Source organism: Rana temporaria, chromosome 1, assembly GCF_905171775.1.
Source record: "Rana temporaria chromosome 1, aRanTem1.1, whole genome shotgun sequence".
Classification (NCBI taxonomy): Eukaryota; Metazoa; Chordata; class Amphibia; order Anura; family Ranidae; genus Rana; species Rana temporaria.
Window position 1 is genome coordinate 651192254 of NC_053489.1, and position 19383 is coordinate 651211636.

The 19383-nt window shown below is 46.6% G+C and overlaps 1 protein-coding gene across 1 annotated transcript in view; it reads left to right on the forward strand.

Moving 5' to 3' along the window:
* The window catches only part of LZTS3 (leucine zipper tumor suppressor family member 3), a 122323-nt gene that overhangs the window by 86811 nt on the left and 16129 nt on the right, over positions 1-19383 (forward strand). The window contains exon 2 of the mRNA XM_040335500.1: positions 18489-18833. Within this exon, the coding sequence (XP_040191434.1) occupies positions 18528-18833 (306 nt within the window). The 5' untranslated portion in view covers positions 18489-18527. The remainder of the gene's footprint in view (positions 1-18488; positions 18834-19383) is intronic.

Here is a 19383-nt window from a genome sequence, read left to right on the forward strand (position 1 = left end):
GAGGTTTCCGAACTACAGGCAAACATTATGACAGAGATCAAAGAATTTCAGAAAAAAGGTGACTTATCTCTCCATGGCTGGATGGTCTTTGTACGGCACAGAGCCTACCTTATAACCATTAATGACTCTTTATTGGTAAAGTAGTCCATACCCAAAGTTATTGCAATCGTTCTGGGATAGAGGTTCTGTCACCTGACCTTCGCAGATTAAGGGCCCTTTCACACAGGCAGACAAACGGTCCGTTTTTTACAAGTCTGTTTCCCTATGGGATTGCAGACGTTAGCGGATGATGCATCCGCTAACGTCTGTAAAGATCCACCTCCGCAAAGATCCGCTTTTTCAGACGGAAGAAAACCCTATTTTTCTTCCGTCTGGCGGAACGGATCGGATGAATACGGACACACGGTCCATATTCATCCGATTCCCCATAGGGGAGAGCGGAGGAAAGACAGGGCGGTCTCTGCACAGTGTGCGGGGACCGCCCTGTCCGCCGACAGCTTAGCGGGGATTTACAGATGATCCCCGCTGAGCAGACGGACACACACGGGTGGGTCAATATGGATCCGCTCTGTGTGAAAGAGCCCTAAAGAAGGTTTATCAGTCGTTCAGCTCAATCAATACATGATTTATTTTAATCAATCTTCCATTCATATCATTCTTATCAATCAATTTTCAATTCATATCAATCTTTCATTCATATTAGTCTTCCATTCATATCAATCTTCCGTTTTTTTATCAGTCAATCTTCCATTCATATCATTCTTGCGTTCATATCAATCATTCTTCTATTCATATCAATCAATCTATCGTTCATGTAAAAAATGGTATAACGCTTAATAGAAACTATTAGCCAGATTCAGAAAGACTGTCTTAACTTTGAGGCGGCGTAGCGTATCGCATATACGCTACGCCGCCGTAAGTCAGAGAGGCAAGTGCTGTATTCACAAAGCACTTGCCTCCTAAGTTACGGCGGCGTAGCGTAAATGGGCCGGTGTAAGCGCGCCTAATTCAAATGAGGAACAGGGGGGCGTGCTTTATGTTAATGACTTGTGACCCGACGTGATTGATGTTTTTAACGAACGGCGCATGCGCCGTCCGTGGACATATCCCAGTGCGCATGCGTCGCATAGAATGCCTAAGATACGTCGAACACTGCCTTACGACGTGAACGTAAATTACGTCCAGCTCTATTGGCGTACGACTTACGCAAACGACGTAAAAAGATAGGCTTGTTCCAACGTCCATACCTTGCATGGGCTGCGGCACCTAGGAAGCAGCTTTATCTTTACGCCGGCGTATCTCTTACGTAAATGGCGTAACTAATTGCGACGGGCGCACGTACGTTCGTGATTTGGCGTATCTTGCTCATTTGCATATTTGACGCGGAAAACAGCGGAAGCGCCACCTAGCGGCCAGCATAAATATGCACCCTAAGATACGACGGCTTGGAGACTTACGCCGCTCGTATCTTAGCCTAATTTAAGCGTATCTGGTTTCCAGAATACGCTTAAATTTACGAAGGCGTAGATTCAGAGTTACGACGGCGTATCTACTGATACGCCGGCGTAAACGTCTCTGAATCTGGCTATGTATCAAAGTCTCTCATAAACTTTTGGTATGTTAAATGAGTTATACAACAATTCTTAAAAAGTCTGTAGTGATAAATCTTGTAAAATCCACTTGTAAGGACACCGCCACCATCACCCAAACACACTGCCGCTTACCCTTAGGTAGATTAAACAAGAAAGGTAATTATTCATTAAGACCCCTTTCACACTGAGCCGCCCATAGCTAGCGGCCGAGAAAGGGTTAAAACCGTCTGCAATGCGCTGCTGATGCAACGCATTGTGGGTGGTGTAACCGCGCTGTCCCATTGATTTCAATGGGCAGCAGGGGTGGAGGAGCGGTAAACACACCGCTCCTTCACCGCTCCAAAGGTCGCAAACGACATAAAAAGATAGGCTTGTTCTGACGTCCATACCTTGCATGGGCTGCGCCACCTAGGGAGCAGCTATATCTTTATGCCGGCGTATCTCTTACATAAAACGGCGTAACTAATTGCGACGGGCGCACGTACGTTCGTGAATCGGCGTATCTTGCTCATTTGCATATTCAACGCGGAAAACAACGGTAGCGCCACCTAGCGGCCAGCGTTAATATGCACCCTAAGATACGACGGCGTAGGAGACTTACGCCGCTCGTATCTTAGCCTAATTTAAGCGTATCTGGTTTCCAGAATATGCTTAAATTTACGACGGCGTCGATTCAGAGTTACGACGGCGTATCTACTGATACGCAGGCGTAAACGTCTCTGAATCTGGCTATGTATCAAAGTCTCTCATAAACTTTTGGTATGTTAAATGAGTTATACAACAATTCTTAAAAAGTCTGTAGTGATATATCTTGTAAAATCCAGTTGTAAGGACACCGCCACCATCACCCAAACACACTGCCGCTTACCCTTAGGTAGATTAAACAAGAAAGGTAATTATTCATTAAGACCCCTTTTTACACTGAGCCGCCCATAGCTAGCGGCCGAGAAAGGGTTAAAACCGTCTGACAAGTTCTCAGTCAACTGTGGTAAAACCAGCCTGAAGTTTGTGTCAGGGTGGGTGCTATACATAGATTAGCAGATAGCTGGTCAATTCAAAGCACCACTCTGCATGTCTCTGCCTATGTGGAGAGTAGTGTGTGCCTTTCCTCCAATCAGCTGTCTCACAGTGTATGGCAAGAATCCACACCCACAGATGCTTCAGGAAGAGAAAATTCTAACTAGATGTGCACTTTCTAAACAGTATATAAAGCTGAAGATAGCAGATATACATGTAAAACTTGTGTAGGAGGATTTGTTTAATCTCTGTGTATCATCTGAGGCTGTTCACTTCACTGGGTATATGTGTGGGTTTACATTCACTTTTAAAGAATTTTAGGGGGTGCTGAAGCACATCCAAGCACCCACCTGGTGCCGCCCCTGCCGGGGACAAAACCAGGGACAAACTTGGTTCAAACACAGTGTCCTTATTCTGGGGAATGTCCCCAGAAACTAAGGGCCAGATTCACAAAAGAGATACGACGGCGTATCTCCTGATACGCCGTCGTATCTCTGTGTTAGGGCCGTCCTAACTATGCGACTGATTTATAGAATCAGTTACGCATAGCTAGCCCTAAGATCCGACAGGTGTAATTGAATTACACTGTCGGAACTTAAGGATGCAATTCTAGGCCGGCTGCTAGTTGGCGAGGCCATTGCGGTCGGCGTAGAATATGCAAATGAATAGTTACGGCGATTCCCGAACGTCCGCGCTGCCCGTCGATCTAACTTTACGTTGTTTCCGTCGAGTTACGCCATGTAAAATTAGGGCTGAGCCCTAGTTGTCCTAAGCCATGTTAAAGCGGGAGTTCACCCATTTGTTAATTTTTTTTTTTCTCCCCTTAGATTCCTGCTCGTTCGGTCTAGGGGAATCGGCTATTTGTATTAAAATATGAGCAGTACTTACCCGTTTTCGAGCTGCATCTTCTTCCGTCGCTTCCGGGTATGGGTCTTCGGGAGCGGGCGTTCCTTCTTGATTGACATTCTTCCGAGAGGCTTCCGACGGTCGCATCCATCGCGTCACTCGTAGCCGAAAGAAGCCGAACGTCGGTGCGGCTCTATACTGCGCCTGCGCACCGACGTTCGGCTTCTTTCGGAAAATCGTGACGCGATGGATGCGACCGTCGGAAGCCTCTCGGAAGACTGTCATTCCCGAAGCCCATACCCGGAAGCGACGGAGAGGATGCATCTCGTAAACGGGTAAGTACTGCACATATTTTAAAACAAATAGCCGATTCCCCTAGAGAAAACGAGCAGGAATCTAAGGGGAAAAAGTGCCCTCTAAGGGTGAACCCCCGCTTTAAGTATGGCCGTCGTTCCCGTGTCGAAATTTAAAAACGTTACACCGCCGCTTACAGTTTACAGGTAAGAGTTCTGAGAATCAGGCACTTACGCTGTAAACCTGCGGCGGTGTAACGTAAATCACATACGTTACGCTGCCGTGGAGCAACGTAATTCTATGTGAATCTGGCCCTAAGGACGTCTGGCGTTCATGGAAGGCTCCTGTGCCCAAAGTGCCTCATTGAGTCTAAGGGGACTGTCCTATGCCAGGTGGGAATGGAATAAAGAGTACAGGTGCTCTGCCACCACATGGCTGTACACACAGAGCCCAGGATGCGGCTAGGCTATGGTACAACAATGGCCAACATTACTCCACAGACCTGGAAAAAATAACTTTTTGGTGCCAAATTCACCAATGTGGATACATTTGTGTTTGGTTTTTCTATCAGTTAATATTTAGCGGAATGATAGAAATTGTGTTAATATTTGAAATGTTCTGTGCTAAAGTCTATTGAATCCTCTATTGATTTTCAGCTTGTCTTTCTGGTGAACCAAGTGGGATTCAAGCCCTTTATGAGTGTGAAAAAAAAGGATAAAATGATGTAGAAACCAGGATGAATCTAACCTGTTTGATCCCCTAGGACTGTGTTAATTTTTTGGCTGAAATTGGGTTTTTGGTAATCAAATTCCCTTGCAAGTTTTAAGTTCACACACAACCCGACACGTACTGGCAATTTATGAATTTTCTCTACAGGAGCGAATATTATACATATAACCTTTACTTCAACTCACTTTCATCTTCAGCTCTTGCAGCAAACACTTAACTGGGGAAATCTCTCGACTGAAAAATTTACTTTGACAGCACTGAGGCCAGAGTATCGTAGGGAGGCGTAGAGGGAGGGGAGCCAAAAGTTCACAGCTGAGGCGAGAAACTCGAGAGGGACCAAAACTTCATACACGGGCAAAGTTGTTAACGAGGAGAGGGACAACGTGCCTTACATCATAAGTAGCCAAATGTCAGATTGAAGGGAAGAAATTTTAGTGATACCCTTTTTTTAACAAGTTTTTATGCAGGAGCTGTCATATGGAGGTGTAGACAATTACACAAACTTTCTACTCCAGGGTGACAGTAATCTCACACCAATACCCTCCTGTTGGAGGAGTCTTTAAAGCTGGCATGTCAAGCTGGTGTTTCTAGGGCTGCTCATGACCCTTCAATCCCTACCACAAATTTGTCAGAAGAGATAAATGGTTTAGACCAGCCGTCACTAAATGGCGGCCCGCGGTCCGAGTCCGGCCCGGGTGGCGCTTCTGCCCGGACCGCCATTATCATTTTAAATTTCAGCGTTGGTTTGCTGGGGCCGCGGGTTTCCCCAGCAACCAGTGACGCTGAGAGCGGAGAAGACAAGCAGTCACGGGCCGCGAGGTAGGGGCGTGACGTCACGTGCGTGCCCCGCCCCCTGCTGCATGCGGGTCCACTCCTGGCTCTCCTTGCGAGATTGGGGCGTGACGTCACGCGCGGGCCCCGCCCCCCTGCTGCTCGCATTTCCCGGGCTCTCCTTATCGCGCAGCATGCAAGGTATGTGACAAGTTAATTAGTTGTCACGAATGGGCAGATTTGTTTGTAATTGTGCTGTCATTAATGGTCACGCTGATGGGCACCTTTTTTTTATGTTAAGGGGCACTCTGATGGACGAATTTTATTTTAAGGGGCATGCTGATGGGTATATTTTTAATGTGCACACTGATGAGCATATTTTGTTAAGGGGCACACTGATGGACACATTTTGTTGTGCCCATCAGAGTGCCCCTTAACATAAAATATACCCATCAGCGTACCCCTTAAAATAAAATGTGCCCATCAGAGTGCCCATTAACAAAAAATGTTCCCATCAGCATTTCCCTTAACATAAAATAAGGGTCACGCTGATGGGCACCTTTTATGTTAATGGGCACTCTGATGGGCACATTTTATTTTAAGGGGTATGCTGATGGGTATATTTTATGTTAAGGGGCACTCTGATGGGCACAACAAAATGTGTCCATCAGTGTGCCCCTTAACAAAATATGCTTATCAGTGTGCACATTAAAAATATACCCATCAGCATGCCCCTTAAAATAAAATGTGCCCCTCAGAGTACCCCTTAACATAAAAGGTGCCCATCAGCGTGACCCTTATTTTATGTTAAGGGGCATGCTGATGGGAACATTTATTGTTAAGGAGCACTCTGATTGGCATATTTTATTTTAAGAGCAACACTGATGGGCCCTTTTTGTATTAAGGAGCACTCTGATGGGCAGATTTTATGTTAAGGGGCACATTTTCTTGTGCCCATCAGAGTGCCCCTTCATATAAAATGTGCCCATCAGGATGTCCCTTAACATAAAACTTGTCCATTAGAGTGTCCCTTAACATAAAATGTGCCCATCAGTATGACCCTTATTTTATGTTAAGGGGCACGCTGATGGGCACATTTTATGTTAAGGGGGACTCTGATGGGGACAGCTGATGTAAAGAGGGACTCTGATGGGAATGCCTGATGTAAATGAGCGCTGTGATGGGGACCCCTAATGTAAAGGGGTGCTGTGATGGGGACCTCTGATTTAAAGGAGTGCTGTGATGGGGACACCTGATGTAAAGGGGCACTGTGATGGGGACACCTGATGTAAAGGGGCACTGTGATGGGGACACCTGATGTAAAGGGGCACTGTGATGGGGACACCTGATGTAAAGGGGTGCTGTGATGGGGACACCTGATGTAAAGGGGTGCTGTGATGGGGACACCCGATGTAAAGGGGCACTGTGATGGGGACACCTGGTGTAAAGGGGCACTGTGATGGAGACACCTGATGTAAAGGGGCACTGTGATGGGGACACCTGGTGTAAAGGAGTGCTGTGATGGGGACCCCTGATGTAAAGGGGCACTGTGATGGGGTCCCCTGATTTAAAGGAGTGCTGTGATAGGGACACCTGATGTAAAGAGGTGCTGTGATGGGGACCCCTGATTTAAAGGAGTGCTGTGATGGGGACACCTGATGTAAAGGGGAACTGTGATATGGACACCTGATGTAAAGGAGCTCTGTGATGGGGACCCCTGATGTAAAGGGGCACTGTGATGGGGACACCTAATGTAAAGGGGCACTGTGATGGGGACACCTGATGTAAAGGGGTGCTGTGATGGGGACACCTGATGTAAAGGGGTGCTGTGATGGGGACACCTGGTGTAAAGGGGCGCTGTGATGGGGACACCTGGTGTAAAGGGGCACTGTGATGGGGACACCTAATGTAAAGGGGCACTGTGATGGGGACACCTAATGTAAAGGGGCACTGTGATGGGGACACCTAATGTAAAGGGGCACTGTGATGGGGACACCTGGTGTAAAGGGGCACTGTGATGGGGACACCTGGTGTAAAGGGGCACTGTGATGGGGATCCCTGATTTAAAGGGATGCTGTGATGGGGACACCTGATGTAAAGAGGTGCTGTGATGGGGACCCCTGATTTAAAGGAGTGCTGTGATAGGGACACCTGATGTAAAGAGGTGCTGTGATGGGGACCCCTGATTTAAAGGAGTGCTGTGATGGGGACCCCTGATGTAAAGGGGCACTGTGATGGGGTCCCCTGATTTAAAGGGATGCTGTGATGGGGACACCTGATGTAAAGAGGTGCTGTGATGGGGACCCCTGATTTAAAGGAGTGCTGTGATGGGGACCCCTGATTTAAAGGAGTGCTGTGATAGGGACACCTGATGTAAAGGGGCACTGTGATGGGGTCCCCTGATTTAAAGGGATGCTGTGATGGGGACCCCTGATTTAAAGGAGTGCTGTGATGGGGACACCTGATGTAAAGGGGTGCTGTGATGGGGACACCTGATGTAAAGGGGCGCTGTGATGGGGGCACCTGATATAAAGGGGCGCTGTGATGGGGAAAAATGGGGACTTGAGATTCGGACCTCGGCCCAAAGAAAATTTTAGTGACCGGACCTCCTTGAATTTTAATTCAAGACCCCTGGTTTAGACCCTTGGTGCTCAACCTGTGGCCCAAGGAAAATATGTGACTCCATGGAACTTATTGCATAGTTGTCAAGCCTCAGTAGCTGGTAGTCAAAGTGTTCTCTGCCTAGAAGCATACTCAGCCTAGTGTTTCTAGGGCTGCTCATTATCCTTTAAACCAGGGGTGGCCAACCAGTGGCCCGGGGGCCACATGTGGCCCGCGGAGCCCTCTGATGTGGCCCGCGACCTCCTGCTCTGGAATGGTGGGTTGGCAGGCCCAGATCGCAGGTTTCCAACCCGCCATACCACCCCCATAAGCCGATGCTTCCACTACAGCGCCGGCTCTTGCCACAGGTGGAGTCTATGGCAAAGTTCAGCTAACTCGAAGGATAGTAACAGGTGCACTACGTTGCACCCGTGGTGTGGGTAAACCATACCACATCAGTGTGAAAGGAGTCTTGGGCCCTTTTCACACGATCAACCCAAGGGCAGAATAAAGACAAGCAAAGGGCCACATTCGACCCACGGACCACAAAAGACCACTGAAGTACACTATAGAACAGTGGTCCCCAACCTTTTTGGCATCGGGGACCGGCGTTGTTGAAGAAAATGGTGCCAAGGCCCGGGGGGCTTTTCGCGGGCAATTTATCGGGGCAATGGCTGGTGTTGGCGCTTCAATCATCCTGGCACATCATTGATATGATGTCAGGGTGATTGAAGATCATTATTTATATTATTACATTGTAATATATAATGAAATAGTTATGAAAACTCACCATAACGCAGAATGTGCCAGAGTGTCACATGCCATGTCACGATGCGGATTGTCACTTGCCACATCGCCTGCCTTCAGATGCGGATTGTCGCCTGCCATCAGATGCGGATTGTCGCCTGCCGCCAGATGCGGATTTTCACTTGCCACATCGCCTGCCATCAGATACGGATTGTCGCCTGCCATCAGATGCGGATTGTCGCCTGCCGCCAGATGCGGATTTTCACTTGCCACATCGCCTGCCATCAGATACGGATTGTCGCCTGCCATCAGATGCGGATTGTCGCCTGCCGCCAGATGCGGATTTTCACTTGCCACATCGCCTGCCTCCAGATGCGGATTTTCACTTGCCACATCGCCTGCCACCAGATGCGGATTTTCACTTGCCACATCGCCTGCCTCCAGATGCGGATTTTCACTTGCCACATCGCCTGCCGCCAGATGCGGATTTTCACTTGCCACATCGCCTGCCTCCAGATGCGGATTTTCACTTGCCACATCGCCTGCCACCAGATGCGGATTGTCACTTGACACGTCGCCTGCCACCAGATGCATTTTGTCCCTTGCCACGCGTTACCTGCCACCAGATTTGGATTGTCACTTGCCACTTCGCCTGCCACCCGATGCATTTTGTCCCTTTCCACGTCACCTGCCACCAGATGCAGCTTGTCATTTGCCACATCATCTGCCACCAGATGTGGATTGTCACCTGCCACCACATGAAGATTGTCACTGCAGTGGTGGCAGCACAGGTGTGCACATTTGTTCAGAGGCAAACCTGGAGTAGTGGGTAGTGAGAACAGCGGTAATTGTGGGGGTAGCAGGTAGTGAGAGATGATCTCATCTCTCTGCTTAACCTCCAGCAGTGTAATACACTGTTGTTCCACGCTGTGTTGTTCCACGCTGTGTCGGCGGAGGAGCAGTAATGCGGGCGAGCAGTGAGAGATGATCTCATCCCTCTGCTCGCTCGCCTCAGTATAGCGCCCCCACTGTGAGAACGGAACAGCGGTGATTCGGGCATGCGGTGAGGGATGATGTCATCTCTCTACTCGCTCCACCGCCGCTCGTCAGATAGTGCAGCCTTCGCGGCCCGGCTGCAAACAGGCCACGGCCCGGCAGTGGGCGGCGGCCCGGGGGTTGATGACCCCTGCTTTAGAATATACATTCTCAGATGCATACAATTAATATACCAATAGCTAAGGAGTCTTGAGGATAGTCCTGATCTGATGGGTTCAACATATTTAGATGAATGTGTAGGTCAAGTGTTACAACAAGCTAAACTGCAGGTTCTTCTGTGTGGTCTATTGTCAAACTACTGATGTAACAGTCCTGAATGCCTTCACAAGCCATTTTTTATAATGTTTTATGGAGAAATATTTCACATTTATCATTGCCATTTCAGTATAGGTGCTAAATGAGTCGCAAATTAGGAGCTTCAAAACAATCTTTTGTATTAAAGACAACGTAGACACAAAACTTGACTCTAATCTCCTGCATAAAACAATATTCTTATTAGGGTACAGAAGGGTAGCAACCAAGTATAGATTTGTAAATATACACTCAAATGTAGCTAAAATTTATAAATTTGGGGACATCTTTTTATTTAAAATACTATTCTGCAATGCAAAAAGTACTCTCCGGGCCTTAGAGGTATATATTATTTCAACAGATTTGGGAACGTGTGCTTGTGTGTATAATTTTCTTCATACATTATAAATTACAGTAGGTGTTGTGTTATCCAACAAAGTCAGTGTTGATTTTAAGCACATCAGTCCATTTGCCCAAGAGTAAATAAACACTATGGGGCAGATTCACGTACAGCCGCGCAATTTTGTGCGAGCATAACAAAACTCGATTTACGTTACGCCTCCGCAACTTACACGGGCAAGTGCTGTATTCTCAAAGCACTTGCTCCGTAAGTTGCGGCAGCGTAGTTAAATCACCCGGCGGGGTAGGGGGCGTGTATCATTTAAATTAAGCGCGTCCCCGCGCCGAATGAACGGCGCATGCGCCGTTCGTAAAATATCCCAGTGTGCATTGCTCCAAATGACGTCGGAAGGACGTCATTGGTTTCGACGTGAACGTAAATGCCGTCCAGCCCCATTCACGGACAACTTACGCAAACGACGTAACTTTTTCAAATTTCAATGTGGGAACGACGGCCATACTTAACATTGGCTGCGCCTCATAGACCCAGGGGCAACTTTACGCCGGGAAAAGCCTAACGTAAACGTTGTAACTTTACTGCGTCGGCCGCGCGTACGTTCGGGAATTCGCGTATCTAGCTAATTTGCATACTCGACGCGGAATTCGACGGAAGCGTCCCTTAGCGGTCAAAAAAAAATGCAGTTTAGATCCGACGGCGTAAGAGACTTACGCCTGTCGGATCTAATGGATATCTATGCGTAACTGATTCTAAGAATCAGTCGCATAGATACGACGGCCCAACGCAGAGATACGACGGCGTATCTGGAGATACGCCGTCATATCTCCGTTGTGAATCTGGGCCTATGGCTAAGCATTTGCCAACCGCCAGTAAATTTACTGACAGTTTGTAAAAATCTGTGTTTTTTTTTTTTACAACTGCCAGTAAATATCAGGTGCTGATAATTTCATGCTGTGTTGACTTTTTAAGTGTAAATCTAGCAAATTACTTTGTTATAGGTATTGTTTCCATATCATATTTACACTGATCAAATATTCACAGTGTTAGTTCTCAATAGGAGTTCTGTAATTTCTTAGGTTGGCAGTAAAAAAAATTTGCTCCGCCAGTACATTTTCCATGTTTTGTCAGTAAAAAATAATGCGGGAGGTTGGCAACCCTCATACCTGATCATCTCATCTACATATATGGCCAAAAGTATGAGGATGGCCTTCCAATTTAGTGAGTTCAGGTGTTTCCAATGAAAGGTGCTATTAATTCTACAGCATACAAATGCCTTTTAGACATTTGTGCACTTTCAACCTTGAGGCAACAGTTTAGGAAAGGTTCTTTTCTATACCAATCATATAAAAAAAATTATGTAGTGCAAAATCCAACTTAAATTAACTATACGTCATAAAGTCCAAAACCCTTTACATCAAATAGTCTTTTATCAATATATCAAAAATATCTGCAGTCTTCCATGTTCATCTTTAAACTTGTTTATCCACCGTGCCGTGCAATATATGTGCTCACCTTTCACACTGGACCTCATTGTGAATCAAGTAGCTAGATTCAGAAAGACTTAGGCTGGTGTATAAGTAGAATCTGCGCGACGCTAATTTAAGCGTATTCTGGTAACCAGATATGCTTAAATTAGGCTCAGATACGAGCGGCGTAAGTGTCTTACACCGTCGTATCCTAAAGTGTAATTTTTACACGACGCAGTACAGATACGCCGTTTACGTAACGCATTATCAGGCCTAAAGTTATTCCATCAAATAGCTGGAATAGTAATGTTAAGTATGGCCGTCGTTCCCGCGGCGAAATTCGAAAATTTTACGTCGCTTGCGTAAGTCGTCAATGAATAGGGATTTACGTAATTTACGTCCACGTCAAAACCAATAGGACCGTGCGGCGTACTTAGCCGCAATGCACACTGGGAGATGTACACGGACGGCGCATGCGCCGTTCCAAAAAAACGTCAATCACATCAGGTCAACCCAAATTAACATAAAACACGCCCCCTCAGCCTATTTTGAATTAGGCGCGCTTGCGCCCGCCGCATTTACGCTACGCCGCCATAACTTATCAGGCAAGTACTTTGTGAACCATGTACTTGCCTCGCTAACTTACGGCGGCGTAGTGTAAATCCCATACGCTACGCCGCCGCAACTATGCGCTCGCCATCCTGAATCTAGCTAAAGGTCTTACAAGTATGTGCTCTCATAACTGAAGGGATGTCTTAAAGTGGATGCAAACCCTCCATATACCCAATGAAGTGAACAGCCTCAGATGATACACAGATATGAACCAAATCTCCCTACATAGGTTTTACATATATATCTGCTGTCTTCAAATTTATAAACTGTTTAGAAAGTTGAGATTGTGTTAGATTGTCTCTTCCTGTTTAACACAGAGTGTGATGTCTGGGCATACAGCCAAGATAGCTAACATTGCTGATTAGAGGAAAGGCACACATCATAGGCAGAGACTCTTAAGCCGCGTACACACGATCAGTCCATCCGATGAGAACGGACCGATGGACCGTTTTCATCGGTTAACCGATGAAGCTGACTGATGGTCCGTCACGCCTACACACCATCGGTTAAAAAACTGATTGTGTCAGAACGCGATGACGTAAAACACAATGACGTGCTGAAAAAAAAACGAAGTTCAATGCTTCCAAGCATGCGTCGACTTGATTCTGAGCATGCCTGGATTTTTAGCCGATGGTTGTGCCTACTAACGATCGTTTTTTTCCCATCGGTTAGGAATTCATCCGTTAAATTTAAAGCAAGTTGGATTTTTTTTTACCGATGGTTAAATAACCTATGGGGCCCACACATGATCGGTTTTGACCCATGAAAACGGTCCATCAGACTGTTGTCCTCTGTTTAACCTATCGTGTGTACGAGGCCTAAGAGGTGTTTTGTAATAGGGCCTGCTCCCTGCTAATCTATTTTAGCAACCTCCCCTGACAGAAATTTCAGGTTGCTTTTGTCTAAAGTGTCAGAGAATTTGTCAGGAGTTATCAGGCTGATAACAGAGGAACGGTTCAGGAGAGAGATAAGGGACTTAGCTCATTGAAGAAAGATAACAAAATACTGCAGATATATGTGCCCAGCTCAAATTTCATGAATCTGGTTTACATCCACTTTAACTACTCCACTTTGATCTTCTCAATGTCCTCTTCCCGTAAAATTCACTCACTCGGATAAATGTACATGCAATAAAAAAAAAATCTAGTGCTCTCCGTTATCAGAAACATAAGTAAAAAAGACTCACTAAATTGCATTCACAATATAATAATACATAATATGAAAATAGAAAATCCTCTGTGAATCCTCCAAAGTGCATATATGCATATAATCTCCTCCAGATACCGAAAGCCAACTACAAGTTCAAAGGAGAAAGGAGATTCGCGGTCCAAGGGCCTAGACTATGGAACGCTTTACCAACCAGCATTCGGTTGGAGGAGAACCACTTGACGTTCAGGAGAAAGATCAAGACTCATCTCTTTTGATACCAAAGGAGACAGGAACAACAAGCGCCCAGAGGCGATTAAGTTCGCATGTGTTGCGCTATATAAGTTTTCATTCATTCATATACCCTCTGTGCAAATTCTTCAATTGACTTCAATATATTAAGGTTATAAAGGCATTTGCTACTCCTTATGAAACAGTATCCCCTTCAAACCTCTTTTAGCCTCTCCTTCTTCCACAGCACGGCACTTAAAGCGGGGGTTCACCCTATTAATAAAAAAAAAAAAAATATTTTTCCTCTAGCATAAAATGAGGCATAGTAGCGCGAGCTACAGTATGCCTGTCTTTATTTTTTTAGCCCGGTACTCACTGTGCAATCGTAGAGAGAAGATTCCGACTCCCCGCGAGGAATGGCCGTTCCTATGGAGAGGGAAGGTGATTGACGGCCGGCTCTGGCACGTCACGCTTCTCTGGAAATAGCCGAAATAGGACTTGACGCTTCACGGCGCCTGCGCATAGTCTGTGCGCAGGCGCCGTATAGCGCCGTGAAGAGCCGAGACCTGTTCTGGCTGTCTTCGGGGAGCGTGACATGCCAGAGCCGGCCGTCAATCACCTTCCCTCTCCATAGGAACGCCCATTCCCCGCGGGGAGTCAGAATCTTGTCTCTTCGAGTGCACAGTGAGTACGGGGCTAAAAAAATAAAGACAGGCATACTGTAACTCGCGCTACTATGCCGAATTTTATGCTAAAATGTTGTTATGGAGGGTGAACCACCGCTTTAAGTACAAGGCCACATGCAAACAGAGAAATGGGACCAATAGTGTATTAAAGCTATACTTTATTAAAACATCCACTCACAATAAAAAAACACCCACAGTGCTATGCTCTGCGCTTAACAACTCCAAAATGACAATATGAACAGATACTCAGAGAAAGAACTCAAGAAACATGTGCATCTTACAGTACTGGCAGCATGGCTCTGCCCCTATATGCATTACGCCCACTGGGCTTCCTCAGTAGGTGAAAGATTGCACATATTTTTGATACTGATAAAGGACTATTTGATGTGGAGGATTTTGGACTTTATGATGTATAGTTAATTTAAATTAGATTTTGCACTACATCATTTTTTTATGATACGTTTATGTGGTGTGGTTAGAAACACTATTGATGTTTAGCAGCAATATTTTGTTCACGTTTTTTATCACTGCACCGATTGTACACTTTTATATAGTTGTAGCTCCCTGCTCCTGAAGAACAGGCGCTGCTCTAAATTTATTGGGGGTCTGAGCTGTTTTTTGGCTCAGACCAGAATGATTAAGGGCGATTTAGCCTCTGTTCCAGCCATGGCTGTGCTGGGAGTATCCACCATTGATCGCCTGGGGGTGTTGTTACCACCCCAGGCCAAGGGTGGCAGCAGCCAGGTCATGGTGTTTTGAGTGTCCCCCTCAGCAGCGAATCAGTGGGAGTGGTCGCCCTGCTGTGCATGCTGGGGAGGGGTACTTAAGGGACAGATGCCATTAGTGGGGGTCTGTTGTCCATCCGCGCCTCGTGGCCCACCTGGCCGTGGGTGCATGTTGTAAATCCTGGCTCCGGGACCCCGTTGGTACGGGGCTGCGGCTTTGTTTGCTGGGCCCAGTTGTCTGGCTGGGGCCTGTACTGCAGAGGTGACCCTGTGCTGTCCGTCCTGCAGGAGGAAGCCACTTGATGAAGGAAACCAGGGGAGGACCTATCCTGGTAAGGACCTTGCAAGAGGCTGGTGCCTTGGAGGAAGGCCTGGAAACTTCATCTGAGGATGCACCATACACCGAGAGGCCTGACAGCGTCGCCTGTCGGATCTAAAAGTTCTAGTGAAACAAAGCTAAAGAGATCCGGGTGCTGAATCCTGTGGCAGAGGATTCCAGACCGAAACATCTCACCTACAAAGGAAGGTCTGTGGCAGAGACTATACTTTATTCCGTGCCCCATCCCGGCTGCTAGGCCAGTGAGAGGGACCTATCCGGGTGAGCAATACCCACTCTGGCTAGAGTGGCGACGAGAACTGTTTGCTGGAAACAGGAATGTTTCCTTACTTGTGACTGTGCACCTGAACCTACCTACCCTTCCACCCTTCATCCTTCTTTTCTACTAAAGTTCTTCCAAATAAACCCAAAGAGAAAAGAGGTACATTGTGTGTGGACATTGAAATTCTTCGGACTTTCCTTTCACCCTAGACAGCGAGAATATAGAGGTAACGTGCCACCCAAAATATAACCAGCAGCTCCTGTGGGGGTAGTGCTACATAGTATATTTTGTATACCAGCTTGGCCTACCCCTGTGCAAAAATACAGCTCCATAAAGACATGGGGGTAGATTCAGAGAGCAATTACGCCGGCGTATCCATAGATACGCCGCGTAATTGCTAAGCTGCGCCGGCGTATCTACTTTCTGTATTCAGAAAGCTAGATAAGCCGACTTTAGCCTAAGATACGACTGGCATAAGTCTCTTACGCCGTCGTATCTTAGGGTGCATTCTGACGCTGGCCGCTAGGGGCACTTCCGTTGTTGTCGGCGTAGAATATGCTAATTTCCTAGATACGCCGATTCACAAACGTACTTGCGCCCGGCGTTCGTTTTTTACGTCGTTTGCGTTAAGGCATTTTCGGCGTAACGTTGCTCCTGCTATTAGGAGGCGCAGCCAATTTTAAGTATGGACGTTGTTCCCGCTTCGAAATTTTTATTTTTTACGTCGTTTGCGTAAGTCGTTCGCGAATAGGGCTGGACGTAATTTACGTTCACGTCGAAACCAATACGTCGTTGCGCCGTACTTGGAAGCAATGCACACTGGGATATGTACACGGACGGCGCAGGTCATCATAAATTTACATAAAACACACCCCCCCTTCCACATTTGAATTACGCGCGCTTACGGCCACTTTTACGCTACGCCGCCGCGACTTACGGAGCAAGTGCTTTGTGAATACTGCACTAACTCCTGTAAGTTACGGCGGCGTAGCGTTAATACGATACGCTGCGCTGCTGTAAGCTAAAGCGCAGCTACGTGAATCTACCCCACGGTTCAATAGTTTGCTGTGAAGGAACTTGAGTTACCAGCACACAACTCTGACCTCAACCTGACTGAATACTTTTTGGTTGAGTTAAAGTGCAGGCTAATGCCACGTACACACGATCGGTCAAACCGATGAGAACGGTCAGATGGACCGTTTTCATCGGACCAAACCGATCGTGTGTGGGCGCCATCGGTTATTTATCCATCGGTTAAAAAAAAGCAATCTTGTTTTAAATTTAACCGATGGATACCTAACCGATAGAAAAAAATTGATCGTTTGTAGGCACGTCCATCGGTTAAAAATCCCGGCATGCTCATTGAACTTAGTTTTTTTCAGCACGTCGTTGTGTTTTACGTCACCGCGTTCTGACACGATCTTTTTTTAACCGATGGTGTGTAGGCACGACTGACCATCAGTCAGCTTCATCGGTTAACCGATGAAAACGGTCCATCAGACCGTTCTCATCGGTTTGACCGATCGTGTGCACGCGGCATAAGTCTTCTCATTTAACATCAATTCCTTACCTCACAATGGCTTTTTGGCTGAATGCGTACTAATTACCACAGACACACTCCAAAATCTTGTGCTATGCCTTCTCAGAAGAAGGAATCTGATGGAATACGATGTCCTAAATGATTGCCAGGGGTCCAAAAACATTTGCAGTGTGTATTTGCATCCTATCAAATTTCCACTGCTAGAACAAGGTAGAAATTTAGGGCCAGATTCACAGAAGAAGTACGCCGGCATATCTACTGATACACCGGCGTACTTTCAAATTTGCCGCGTCGTATCTTTAGTTTGAATCCTCAAACCAAGATACGACGGCTTCTGGCTTCGATCCGACAGGTGTACGGCTTCGTACGCCTTCGGATCGTAGGTGCAATACTTTGGCACCCGCTGGGTGGAGTTTGCGTCGTTTTCCGCGTCGGGTATGCTAATTAGCTTTTTATGGTGATCCACGAAGGTACGCGCGGCCGTCGTATTCTCTTACGTCGACGCTAGTCGGCTTTTCCCGGCGTAAAGATAAAGCTGCTATTTTGCGGCGTATAGATAGACATGCCATGTTAAAGTATGGCCGTCGTTCCCGCGTCAAATTTAAAAAAAAAATTTTTATGCGTAAGTCGTCCGTGATTTGGAAAGGCCGTACCTCACGTCTACGTTCAAAAAATTACGTCGGTGCAACGTCATTTCGCGCAAAGCAGGGCGGAAAATTTCAAAACGGAGCATGCGCAGTTCAAGCGGCGCGGGGACACGCTTCATTTAAATGAATCACGCCCCCTACCCGCCTAATTTCAAATACGCCGCCAGAAAAACACTACATCGCCGTATCTTACGGCGCAAAATCGATGTGGATTCGAAATTCCGCCAGGTAAGATACGGCGGCTTGGGGTATCACTGATACGCTACGCCAGGGCAAATGTATGTGAATCTAGCCCTTAAATTGTACATCATTTACTGTAAATAATTCTTCCAACAGTTTTAATTTCCTGTTCTCAAACATAGCAATGGGCCCAACGGTTCCTTATATCCTAATTTCAAAAGGTCAAGACATGGGGCACATTATTTTCTGACTTCCTGTTCATTCTCACGGAAGGTGGCCAAATCACTAAATTTTCTCTGACAAATAAGGAAAGAATAGAGTATAATAGATATTTTTTCTATTTTTGTCTTTCAGTGCCGTTAACTCTCATCATACGTCTTTCTCTGTGCTGCCATGGCAAAACTAGACTCAAGACCTGTCCTGAGTGACACAACTTACCAGAGTCAAGAGTCCTTCCACTCTTTTACCAGCAGATCTTCCGACTCTCCTTCCCAGGGCACTATGGGTAGTGTTGGCAGTGGAGTGGCCAATGATCAAGAGTTTGCTATGAAGAGTGTTGGAACTAGAACGCAGAACAGCCTAAAGCAAAATGATGGCTTCAGGAATGGCTACTCCAACCGATATTCGGGGGAGGAGAAGTGTTACAAGACAGAGAAAAATTCAATGTACATCAATGGGGAACAGCGCAAAAGTGAGAAGGTGAGAAATAGAGTTGAGCAATGAGCACAGGGCCGCCATCAGGAATTATGTGGCCCCTTACACAGCTTCAGGCATGGGCCCCCTGGAGCAGAGAACCCGGCGGGGGGGGGGGGGGCTGCCACGAATTGAGAAGCGGGGACCCTTTACAAAAAAAGACTGAAAAGCGCGAATCGTCTCTCACCAAACTTTTACTAACACGATATCAGCAAAAGCATCCCAAAGGGTGGCGCCATCTGAATGGAACTTCCCCTTTATAGTGCTGTCGTACGTGTTGTACGTCACCGCGCTTTGCTCAAGCATTTTTTTTTCACAATCGTGTGAATGCAAGGCAGGCTTGACTAGAATCACGTTGAGAAAAACGTTTTTCCCATGACATGAAAAATAGTTGTGTGTACGCGGCATTAGAGTGAGAGAAATAATTGTAGCCCTAAACCTCCTCTGTAACTCAAACGATGCAACCTGTAGAATTTTTTAAACGTCTCCTATGGAGATTTATAAGGGTAAAAGTTTGTCGCCATTCCACCAGCGGGTGCAATTTTGAAGCGTGACA